The sequence below is a fragment of the Mustela nivalis genome (genome assembly GCF_964662115.1).
Source record: "Mustela nivalis genome assembly, chromosome: 2".
Classification (NCBI taxonomy): Eukaryota; Metazoa; Chordata; class Mammalia; order Carnivora; family Mustelidae; genus Mustela; species Mustela nivalis.
This window is the reverse complement of record NC_139021.1, coordinates 145,966,443-145,979,307: the sequence shown is the minus strand read 5'-3', so window position 1 is coordinate 145,979,307 and position 12,865 is coordinate 145,966,443. Positions and strand designations below refer to the sequence as shown.

Below are 12,865 nucleotides of genomic sequence, written 5' to 3'. Positions count from 1 at the left end.
TGATTTCTGGAAATTCTCTCCTGGGAAGTGGCACAAATCAAAACACTGTGGAGAATAATTTATTTTGAAAAACCAAACATTTTTCTATGGGATTTATCTCTTACAATATGATATTTAGTCCTTTCTCATGACTTCTACTACCAAAAAAAAAAAAAAAAGCTATGCAATTAACCAAGGTATATAAAACCCTCTCTGAAGATAAGTGGACTGCTGGGGAGGCACGCTGCCTCCAGGGGGCGCCAGCACCTTTCAAGAAAAGGGAGGATGTCTGGTTCAACCTTAGAACAACTAGTGAGTGTCAGCTCCTTGCGGGAGGTTCTCTTCTTCTGCTCAGAAGAATAGGGCGGTTTGTGTGCGATTAGCAGGACTGGGCTCAGCACCCAGCCTCTTCCAAGTCTGGATATGTAATAGTCAGGGGTTCCAGCTGGCCGTTCCTCTCCCTCCCCATCACCACCACCACAAATGTACTTCCTTAAGTCCATGTTATTCTGTCCATCAGCTTTCAAAAACCAACTGAATCACTAATTTCACATATAGTACTTATTTCTAGCCTTTCTTGAGGCCTGCATTCATCCTGTGACTGAAGAACTTTCTTTCACCCAGGACACAGGAATTCTAGGTGTCAGACCGACCCTCCTTCTTCTTCCCTCCCCTTCCCTAAGCCCAGGGGACTTCACTCATGCTCATTAATCTAATTATAGAGTCATTTGAGTAGGATACCCTGTCTTTACAATCTAAGATTCAGGAACTGGCCAGAAGTTGAAATCTAGGATCCAAGCCTTGTTAAGGTTTTACTTCTTCTCCAGATAAAAACAGGGAGGTATAAAGCAGATTTTGGTTACAACCGAGAACTAAAATCGACCTGAATTCAGAATTCCTCATTAGCACATTTTGTCCTGATTCTAAACTGAATGTCTGCTTCTTGGGAGATTAAGATATACATTGCCATGGTCCCAACCACTAGAAGGTATTTTCCCTCGCCTCTTCCAAGAAATTAGCCAAGCCTTTCTGTTCATTGACTCGGTGGTTTCTGTGTGACATCAGTAATGACAACATGGCCAGAAAAGAGCCAAGACCCAAGATCCTGGAAGAGAGGAGGAGTCTAAACACATTGGAAGACAGGGACAAAGATACCAGTGCCCCATGGGGAGACCATGTGACCCTCGGGGAGGCCACCATCCTAGGTGGGGCACATTGGGGGAACTTTCTGTGAACTTGAAAGACAGGGGAGGAATTTGAAAATGACGAACGGCATATCTTACCAGAACCACAGGACTGGGATGCAAAGCAGTTCAAATTAGATATAGAGAATTTAAGGAATGTTGTCATTCTTACCCCAGACTTAAAGAAGAAAGTTCTCATCTGCTGATGTGATGTTTTGTGGCAACATCACCAGCCAACTCTTAACTAGTATGGAAGGTGGCAGAGGGAGCTTTAAAAAAGTCGTGATTCAGAGTGACTACTCTGGAAGGGCAGGAGAGAAGAAGGGATGAGACAGGATTTGACTGCTAAAGGGACTTTGGGAATCCAGTCTGGTGACAAGTAGGAGCTGCCACATTCATAAACTGTAAATCATCATTTCCACAAGTCATTTTGGAGTTTGTCAATTTCAATGGCTGCAAAGCAACTTGCATGTCCATTACTTTTTATTAAAACAGACTGCATCTTATAAAGTTGGGGGATGATGTTCTGTTATGTTTCTTCATAACTTTTATTTGGTTAGCTTTAATATTTTTCAAAGTGCCTCCCTTGCTTTAAAATGATGGGGTCACTGTTAGCAGTAATTCTGCGTGTGGCTATAGCCAATGTTCTTAGAGGCATGAGGGCACATCACAGAAGATGCCCAGGCTGACATTTCAGGGTCCCAGCCTTGACCTCACCACTGCTTACCCTGCTTCACTTTGCAGGTCTGCTCATCAGGGGACCTCAGTGCTCACTGCTATAAAGTGAGAGGATGCAGGAGAGCTCTAGAGTCCCTTTCCATTCCAAATTTCGATTCTGCTTTAGTGTAGTGCACTTGTGCCTTTCAAAGTGATTTCACAGAAATATGGACCAATCCAATAAGCCAGAAGAGGACAGCAGTGCACATAATCTGACAGTTGTCAAAACACTTATGAGCAGCTGATTCCGGGTTTGTCAGGGGTGAGACTGGAATCAGGCATCTCATTCATTCATTCATTCATTCAACAAATATCTGTTGAACATCTACTACGTTCCTACATTGTTCTTCCTGCTGCAGATACAAAAGTGAACAAAGTCAAAAATCCCTTGTAGAGTTTATGTTCCAGTAATGGGAGAGACATTGTAAATAAGACAAATCAGTAAACTCATGTAGCATACATGATAATAGAAAAGTGTTCAAGGAAAGGGTGATAGGAAATGTGGGCGTGTATGGAGGGTGCAAGGTGAAATTTTAGAAGCGGTTAGTACCTGACCCTTAATCCTATTTGTAAACCATCCATGATGCCACATAACCACATGCTGAGCAGATGCATGGCAGGCTGGGAAGGATGTGAGCTCAGAACTCGGTGGTCCTGGGACTGTATTCTTGCACCATTTCTCCTGAACCTATGATCTTAGAAGAGACGCTTAACCTCTTGGAGCTTAGTTTCTTCTGCAGTAATATGGGAATTAAAGACCTACCTTCCACGTGTGTCATGCAGATTCAACCATGTATGTCCCTGAATCATGGAGAGCCTCAGGTTCACACTCCAAGGGGCGCCCTTTCCTTACCCACATGGGATGGCAGAGGAAGGAGGCTCCCCAAGGCTTCAGTCCCCTTCTGTGGGGAAAGGGACCATCTTACAGAGCATCCCTTGTCTCTATCAGGGAAGGGAGCCTGCAAGTATGGAGGTGCTCCGTTGGTGCCAGCAGGGAGCACCGCTGGCTCCTTCCAGATGCAGAGGGTCCTTCAGGAGGTCCTCTCCTCTCCTCCAGACCACCCTTCCCCCTGCAGCCAGAGGATTCCCCAAAGTGCCTCTTAGAGCCAGCAGTCCTGTGCTTTGAGCCAAACTCCTGTCCTTGGAGGCCTTCCTCCATCACTATCTCACTCAGTTCTCACACAGACCTTGTAGCATCCTAAAGCATCTGTAGCTATGGTGCCCCACCCCAATCCAACACCCTCCATCTAAACCTCCAGCACCTGCTGAACTTCCACAATCTGCTCTTGCCCCCACTCCTCAGGAGCCTCTGGGAGTCCTGCCCTCCCCTCCCACAAGTCTGGTGTGAGCCTGCTCCCATGTGCCCGGCACCCCACACAGACCTCTGTTTGGCATCTGTCACGCCATACACTAGGTTACAGACCTGAACAAGGACCATGGGCTGAATTCAGGGGTCTCCCCCGGGGACTGGCACTGAGCATGACACAGCAGGGGTGCCTGGGGGAGATCAATAAATGAGTGAATAAATGGCTGGCTCTGGGTGGAGAATAGAGGGGTGTGTGGGTGGAAGGGGAGGGGAAAGAGAGTCAAGGAAATGGGGGTCGGGTGAGCCAGGAGGGATGAGCTGCTGCCTGCACCAGGTGGGCACATGGAAAGAGAGAGAAAAGGTCAGGTTTGGGGGCTATGTGGGTGGATCCCTGGTCTCTGAGATGCCCCAGCAGCAGTTTCCCAACCACAGCCTGAGCTCTGCACGGGTGGCCCCACCAGAGGGTTGAAAATTGCAGATCAAATGAACATGTCCTCAAAGGGAAGTGGAAACCAGTCAAAAGAACTCACTGACTCAAAAGAACTCCCAGCTGATGGCCTTACACACAGACTGGCCTGAGTTACCTCAGAGTTTAGGACCGGAGGTTTACAAGGACAAAGGCAGATAAACAGAGCAGTTACCAAGAGAAACACAATATGCAATAGGTTCTGGTAGCCAGAGCTTTCTTAATTCCCACAAGGTTTTAAGCCTAAACTGTTGTACATGATCACTTCCTGAGAGCTAAGGGGTGTGTGGGTCTGAATTCACATATTTAGAATGTGAAAAACAATGGAGCGAGTGTTGGTTGAATTACTCGTCCCAATTCCTCATGCCCCTTCGGTAGGATTTCACATCTGCCCCCTCATCATGGCCTCACTGTGGTCATCACCCATTTACTTTGGGCCTGGCCATTGACTGGCTTCGGCTGAGAGGATGTACGTAGAAGTGACCCAAGGGATGCCGGGATGGCTCAGGCAATGGTCAAACGTCTGACTCTTGGTTTCAGCTCAGGTCTTGATCTCAGGGTCTTGAGATCCAGTCCTATGTCCGCCTCCATGCTGAGCATGGAACCTGTTTAAGATCCTATCTCTCTGCCCCTCCCTCCATACTCTTGAATTCTTTCTCTCTCTCTCAAAAAAAAAAAAAAAAAAAAAAAAAAAAGGAAAAAGTGACTCAAGCAGAGACTTGATGTGTGCTTCTGTATTTGGATTTTCCTTCTTGGGTTCTTGGCATAAACATGAGAGAAGTATTACCTGAGAAGCCCATCAGTACTAGAGTAAAACATATGAACTTAGAGATGATTTGTGACCTGGAGCCAAGCCTAGCCAAGACCAACTCAACCCTGCCAACCCATAGACCCTCAAGTGAGAAATAGATGCTTTAAGTTATTTGCCAGTGAAATTTTGTTATTTAACAATAGCTGACCGACCTGGACAATAATAAATATCATTTACTTAGTGATCACACTGCGCCAAGTGTCATGCAAGCTATTTCCACACATCTTCCCAAATAACCCTGACAACACCCCTAAGACACAGGTGTTCACCCTCTGCATTTACAGATAAGAATACTGGGGCTTTAACTCAGATAAAGCAATGTGTCCAAGGTCAGAGCTAATATGTGAAAGCTTTGAATCCAGGTTTGTCTGCCTCCAAAGCCCAAACTTGCCTCCACATGGAACAAACAGAAAGGTGACAGGAGCAGGACCTCCATGTTGTGCCTCACAGTCCCGATGCCCTAGGTTTACAAAGCATATCATTTTATTGCATGACTTTATTTCGATCAAAACACATCAGAGCTGAGGATTCTCTTTTTCAAGGACTTCTCTTTTTCAAATGATGACCAAGCTGTTCGTCTACAAACTCAATGCAGATGGTCCTGCAGACAAGTCTGACCAGCCTTTCCAAAGGAAACACCCGTGAGCCATCTCTGGTTCCATGCCAAAGCCTAGAAGCTTCCCCTACAGGTTTGCTCCACGGACACTAACTAACTGTGAGAAGTCATGTGCCGAGACAGGTGGTGGCGCTCCCGGAAGTATTCATGGCAAATGGGACATGTGAGGGCTTCTTCTCTCAGCTTCTTAGAATGTAGGTCAGGCCTTGCGTGCTCCTTTTTGTGGTGGGACCGCATGTGAAAGACCAGGTCAGAGGTCAGGCGAAAAGACAGGTTGCACTTTGCGCACCAGTTCTGGGTGGACAGGCCCAGGGATGTGAACGTGGGTGGCAGCAGAGCCCAAGAGGCAGAGGAGGAGGACGATGAGGGCATGGGCATCTGGCCCATGGCATGCTTTCGCCACAGTGTAGGGGCACCCACTAAAGCACTCCAGACAGGAGCATTTTGTGGCAACATTTGCAGGTGCCAGAAATCACCTACCAAAAACTTAGAATTTGAAACTTGACCCCAACAAGGGACATCCACCGTGTTGATGAGTCCCAACAGCTCCCCAAGGACATCTGCCGGTCCGCCTGCCTGGAATATAGAGGTTGGCCCCCGTCTCCCTGTGGGACACCTGGCTGGTTTGCTGAAGGCACTTCTCTGTTCCCCTCGGGCTTCGCTGGGCCACACAGAGAAGACCTTGCTGCCAGCTGGGTCCCTGGAGATATCCTGGGTCAGCTGCTGGGGATCACGCTGGCCTGCGGGGTTATCATGCTCCCTTTCCTTGGCCTGCACACCCACCAGCCTCTTGTTGAGCCGAGGCACCTCCGTGAAGGCGCTTTGCCCCTGTCCCCAGCATACCTTCTGCGACGTTGGCCTTCCCAGTCTGAGTCTGCCTGGGGTGGTTGATGGCACCCGTTCAGCACAAGCCTCATGCTGGCCCCCACTGCCTGGGGCGGCCTCAGAGTCCAGGTGGTTGGTTTTCTCCAGCAGCACTGGCTTGCAACCCTTGCCCTGGTCGGCTTCACTAAGCCGCCATCTGTTTTCAGCCGAAGAGCTCCACACAGCACCCTTCCCAGCAGCCATGTTCACCAGCAGGGTGTGAGCCGGCTGACGAAGGTGGAGGCCCCAACAGCTGTCGGTCTTCGGGGGTGCTGGTGTTCTGGAGGGCTTGGCCCAGGGAGGAGCCCTGAGACTGGAGAGCTCCCCTTGGCTGCACCAGCCACGCTTGGACCACAGGACTCTGCACAGAGAGGAAGCGACACCAGTGAGACATGCGCTCTTCATCTTTGTCTTGTGCATCCAAAGAAGCCTGATTGCTGCAGATGCAGCCGCTCACCCAGACTCAGCACTGTGCCACCTGCTTTCACCTCCAGGACTCCCTCATGGAGGAAGGACCACACCACGGGCCCTGCCCCACAGGAACCAGGCTCAGCACTGCCCCTGCACCTGCCCGCATCCAGGCAGCAGCTACTGTGTTCGCACAGAACACAAGGTGTCAACCACCTGGGAGTTCTGACCCAGCTGACAAATCTAATGTGTTTATACCCTGATTTATGAAAAGCTTTCAATTTTTTAGAGCAGTCTTGCTGCTCAGTGTGTCCATTTTCCTTCCACACCATCAGACGTGGCAGGACACTGAGCACCTGGGAATGGAGTTCCTGCAGCACACGTGGCCAGAGGGTAAAGGCTGAACAATAAAATGCTCAGGCATGCCTGTGTGGGTCTGGGCCCTGACCCCACTCTTGGGGGACAGCCACCTCTTCTCCACCTGGCCCTGGCCCTGGAGCAAGCGTGGGTCTACCCTGTATCCACTCGCCAGAGTGCCCACACTTGGTTCTCCTCAGACATTAATCCATTTCCTTCTCCTCTGCTCACATTTCAACTGTCCTCTTGGGCCGGTCTGCTGGGCCTACTCAGGCAGACCAGCCTCCACTTTGCCCTGGAGGTGCTCAAGGCTTGGAGGAAAGTCATGCATGGCCATGAGGACGAGAGAGGACCATCAGCTCTGCTGGGGAGGCTTTCCTCCCTGCCCTTCCCTAATCAACTCCACCAGCCAGTTCTTGAAGCTAGAAAACCCATCTTCAAGCTTCCCCCCCCACTGTGAGCAGCACTGGCTGAACTAGACTCACATGCACACACACACACACACACTCAAAGACACATACACTCAGAAAAACAAACACATATACACACGTACATACAAACACTCACCTGTACACACTCAGACATACACACATACACACACATACACTCGCACTTATACCGTCATACACACACACACACACACACACACACACATTCCCCCCAATCCATCTCTCTTTCTCCCCCCAGATATGCCTCAGAAAACCCTCCAGATGACAATTTAGAATGACATGATGTCTTTCCCAAGCCTGGACAGGCACCCATGCTACTGTCCTCCCATGTCCATCCATGCTACAGCGGGCTGGGCTGTACCCTGCACCCCTCTGCATACAGGCTCACTGGGCTGCCTTCTCAGCTTGGGCAACCTCAGCCAACCGCAGCCATGTAGACCCAAACATCAGAAATACCCAGAGTGCCCTGAGCCACAGACGTGACAACTCTGCTTTCAGCATTCAGATTTGAAACATGGGGTCTTACTGCGGAATGAAATATTTACTGCCAGAGATGCTTCATCATGTAAACATAGCAGTGACTGTTTGTTGAGTATGTAGGTGAACACATGCCAGAGACACCAGAGGCTTCATACGCCTTATTGCTTGGAATTTTCACCATAACCACATGAGGGAAGCTGCATGATTCAACCCAAGTGTATTCATCTCCAACCTGCCAAATGCCATATTGCTGAGTGCAGTGCTGCCTTCCAGCTTCCTGAGACCACTGTGGGTCTGATTTCTGTCAATCACTGTATTAGATATCCATCCGATTTCATTCTCCATCAATTTTATTATTCAAATCTTAATAATAATAATGGGACCAATAGGAGGAGGAGAAAGAAAAGGAGATAATATAAAACAATAATAATGATGATAATATTGAGGAGCAGAAGAAGAAGAAAAGGAGGAGACAAGGGTACTGAACTGGCTGGCTGGGGACCTTTGGCATGACCAAGCTCCCTGAGGGTCACCTCTCTCATGCATCAGCCTTGCTGGGCTAAGATTACTCAGCTAAGTACAAACCACGTCCTACAACACTGGCTGAGGCTCCATCTAACCGGTCTACTATGTGACATTGCCAGATAGAAGCCTCTCAACGAGAAAAATGATGTGTGTCTGACGTGGCCTGTCCCCAGTGAGCCTGTGCCAACTCCTGATGCTCATCTCTTCCTGTCAAATGGCTCACAGGCCCTTGCCCAGGGTCAATATTAGACCCTGGGTCTCATCCAGCTCCAGGCTTCACGCACCTCTCCTGTGATCCACCTCCCAGATGACCTGTACAGAGACACGATGTCATCTCTGGGGTCATATCATGCCCTGACCGTGAGTTCTGGGTCAGAAGACCACATGCACAGCTGCTCATGCTGCCTTGCTGCTTCTTCCTTCTTCCTACGTGGACCTTCCAATGCCCTTTGTAACTGGAGAATGGTTCTCTGCCAGACGTTCAAGTGAATCTATGCAGCTCTTGTTCTCCCTGCTCCCATGCAATAGTAAGGGACCCTTTGCTGTCCCTCCACTCTCCTCAATGGTCTCAGTTCATTCTGTGCTCTCACCTCCTGACACGATCTGCTCGTCCTCATCAGTCTGTTGTGTGTGTCTTGAGAAGGGTTCTCTTGTCTTCCTTGGATTTTTTTTCAGTCTGAGCTAGCAAGAAACCCCCGGAGCCACACAGACATCATTCAGTACCACACCATAGTCTTCCTATTGAAAGGACCTCATTTTAATCCCAGACTCTCCAACATTTCTGAGCCCTTAGATCACGGGTTTATAAGTGATCTTCTTTAAAACCTTTTGAATCTGAGCTCCCCAAGTTGACATGGTGTCTGACTATATCCATCCTTCCCTACCATACAGGATACTTCTCTCTCAGGCTCTCAACCTTCCTGAGCCACCAGTGAGGATTCCACTGATGAACACAAAAAGGGCTACATTCTTGGGAGATGAAGCTTCACCCACTTCACAATGTTACAAGCACATGTGTCCTTGTTTATTACCCATTTCCAGGGCACCAAGTGCAGACTCTGATCATTTTTCACCTGGTCACATTCCGTTCATACTATGCCCAGGCCATTCCATGATCATCAAGCCACATATCACACAGAGGATAAGTGCATGGGCTTTCACATCAGATGCGGCGACCAAACTCAACTCTGCTCTTACCAACCCGGTGACCACAGGCAAGGTGTTGATCCTCTCTCTGCCTATCTTCTCAACTAAAAAGACACTTTCTGAAAAAGGATCACCTTGGGGCCTACTTCATCAGGTGGTTGGTAAATATTAGATCGATTAAGGTATCGAAAGTGCTAAAGAGCCTGGTTCAATAAATGTTAGGTAGCATTAATTTATTCATTATTATCGCACAAGTGCAAAGGGTAAGAGTCAACTTCCTGGCTGCCTTTCCTCTCCTCATGTGCTCCCAGGAGCCAGTACACAGTAGTGACCAGTGCACAGTGAACCAGTGCACAATGAGTGACCAAATGGCCTGCCTGTTTTCCTCCTTCCCCCTTCATTCATGTAAGAAAGAACTTTTAGTAAACAATTGGATGACCTCCTTTTCCTGAGGTATCTGGGGGTACTCTAGAACCTCAGTCAGCTGACCAGTCTTCAGCCTTTCCAAGCTGCATCTCACTTAAAAACTGGATCTTATTCAGTGATACCATTTATACCACCACCTATGTCTTCCTCTGCCTGCCTTCCTCTTTAGCTAAAACAAACAAGGCAGATAATATCTCCTGTGCTCTAATCCTTTGGTTTCCTTAGACCTTGGAGATGCTTCTCAGACCATTCTGGAAGGTGCCAGAGAATAATTATCTATCCACCTCTTCTACATATGAATTCTAACATCCTGGGTTTTCCTGAAAGGGAAATACACATGCATCCTCCTAGCTCCAGAACCCTGAGAAAATTAAAAACTGGGGAGCTATCCAGGCTTTCCTGGAGGCTGGCTGATGATGCCACAGAGCTGGGAGAAAAGAGATCTTTCCAGCCAATCCCCACAGGCTCTACGTCCAGCTCTGCCTATACTCCTTCAGCAACAATGCCTGCTGTGTTCAAGCAAAACCAAATGCAGAATTCCCAGAATGTAGCCAGTCACCAGGCCCATAATATGTTCAACTGGAGTCCTAACACAGCTTGGCCATGTAGACCAATGCCACTGGCAACCTTCTGGGGAAAGTCTATAGCTTGTATATCAAACTGTTCATCCAGACTTTACCTGATGCCAATAATAGCATCATCATCTACTAGAAAGGAGAGATACAGCCTACCAAAATAAGGAAATGAAATTCAAAAGCATTGCAGCTCAACACATAACCTTGAAAAAATCTTTTTATTGTAATTATCTCTTTTTTAAAAAAATGAATGTTTAAAACAAGTAAATAAAACTTTATTTTTTTATTATGTTAGTCACCATACAGTATTACCTATTTTAAAGAAAAGTTGTCATTTCCTGGGTTTCTGAAAAAGAAATCTGCTAAGCAAAGCAGACATGATGGTTTAAAATCATTTGCAAAAGCATCCCTTCCATCCCACCTCTCCAGAGTTCTGATACATTGGAAGTCCACAGTACAATGACTTAAAAGTCAATTTGACTCTTCAGCACAGAAAACAACCCCCTGAATCAAAGTTCCATGCATATACTTAAGAATTTGTCCAATGTTCTTTGATTTAAAATGAAAAAATTCTTTCAATAAATACACTGCAATCCTCTTCCATCATGCTTCACTTTTGTTTGTGTGATTTATGTAAGGTCACATTTCCTTTCCCATAACAACTGAAAAGTCAAAGAAACTGAAATATCATTAAAATCATAATAAACCAAAAGGTAAAATTATTTTTTAAAAACCTGTGTTAGGTTAGCTTTAAAAACAAACATATATATATATATATATATAATTTTATATGTATATAGTGCATGTGTGTGTTTGAACATACAGCTATATGTTGTAAAAATAACATAAAACAATGAAATCACATCTCTCCAACAAAATCACATTTTTAACAAGAAGAAAAACATTGCTTTAATATACAATACTTCTACTTTATTCTCCCCAAATGAATCAGGTTTGTTTTTCTAGATTTCTTCACTTAGTATGTGTCTAAGACAATCTTTGATATTAAGATGAGGATACTTTCAACTGTGGTCCGACCTAATGTACACAAAAACATTAATCTTAGATGCCACAATAATTGCTATAAAATGCCTGCCTGATTCACCATAATTATGGAACTTAAATTCTGCACATCAGCAGCACTGACAAGTATCTACTTTAGAAACATACAGTTAATTTCATATTTTAACTATCAATGGTCTCACATGAAAAGCCCTGTCATCTCTATTGTCTTCCCACAAGTAAGCTCTGAATTCCACCCATCCCCTCCCTATCAACCTGGCCTTACACGATTTCCAAGGAAGGATGGTGTGGGTCCCAATGTCCCCTCAATGTTTCTGCATGATTTAGCTTCCTGGTGTGCTGTCTGTGCCTATTACTACAGGCAAATGTCAAGAAAACGATTCATTCAATGCCTTGTCTCTAAGAACTATTTTCTTCCAGCTCACCCTAAACCTCAGATATTTATAACTAGATCATTTATGTATTTTTCCCAAAACAGGCACTGAATGCCCAAATGTTTGGATAGAGTCTGTTGGAGAAAGGATCTGGAAGAGAGGCACCATTATTACCCTAGTGCCCAGCGCAAGCTCCAACTGAGTATAACAGAGCAACCCAGGATGAGAGGATGGGTGGATGGATAAATGGATGGATGAAAAGAACTGCAGCCTCAAAAGTCATCCTAGGAGAGAAAAAAAAAAAAAAATCAAAAGGCAAAATTCCTGGGGCGGTGGGGGGGGGGGGTGGCGAAGGGAAAGACCAAAAGAGAGAAAGAAAAAGAAGGGGTAGGACAGGGAAAGTAGGTAATGAAGAAGAGAAAGACAAGAAAAAGTGAGATAGACGACGGAGAAAAACAGGAAGAGACAAGGAGACAAAAGACAGAGGCAGAAGGCAGGGACTGGGGGGCACGGGGAGAAAAAAGGGGGGGGGCGCGCGAGGTGAAGGACGCTGGCGCCGAAGGGGAGGAAAAAGCCAGGCAGTCGAGGGCAGAACTGCTCACTATGCCCTGGGGAAAGGCCAGCAGAAGTGGGATGAAACGCACCCCCCACGTCCACTCGCAGCCCGTCCCGGGGGCAGGACGGCGCGTCTCACCTCGGCTTTTCCGCGGCGCTGGGCGCTGGAGAGGCGCTGGCAGCCGCGACCGCTTCCAGGTCGGACCGCACCACACGCGAGTGGGAACCTGGCGCGCGAACCCCGGGGGCCCGGCCGGACCCCGCCCTCCCGGACTGCTCCCGCCTCCGGGGCGGGGCCTCGGGCAGCCCACCCCCACGGCCCCTTCCGGGAGGGGCCTGCGAGTCGACGCAACCGGCTCAGAGAGGAGCGGCGTGCAGGCCTCCCGCGCTCTGCACGGCCAGCCCCGATCCGCCTCCAGGGGTCTCGGCGTCCGCCCACGCCTCGCAGCAGCGGGGCTGAAGCCGAGCGTCCCGATGCGGGCCACGCCACCGAGTGCCTAGGGAGGTGACGCCTAGGCCACGGCGGAGCCGCCCCTGCCTCTGCTCACCCGCCCTAGACGCCGCGACTTCTCCGTGGGGCCCGGGGTCCCAGGTTGCGGCTCGG

General features: G+C 48.0%; 1 protein-coding gene across 1 annotated transcript; it reads right to left on the bottom strand.

Moving 5' to 3' along the window:
- Positions 1-5,001: 5,001 nt before the first annotated feature.
- Positions 5,002-12,468, bottom strand: ZNF488 (zinc finger protein 488). Its single transcript, XM_082722905.1, has 2 exons — positions 12,401-12,468; positions 5,002-6,304 (listed from the first exon to the last, which is right to left on the bottom strand). The coding sequence occupies exon 2, from the start codon at positions 6,145-6,147 to the stop codon at positions 5,173-5,175; it is 975 nt and encodes a 324-aa protein (XP_082579031.1). The 5' UTR covers positions 6,148-6,304; positions 12,401-12,468; the 3' UTR covers positions 5,002-5,172.
- Positions 12,469-12,865: the final 397 nt, after the last annotated feature.

What these genes read in the sequence shown, in the direction of transcription:
- ZNF488 (XM_082722905.1), bottom strand. Translation starts at nt 6,147, where the DNA reads ATGGCTGCTGGGAAGGGTGCTGTGTGGAGCTCTTCGGCTGAAAACAGA.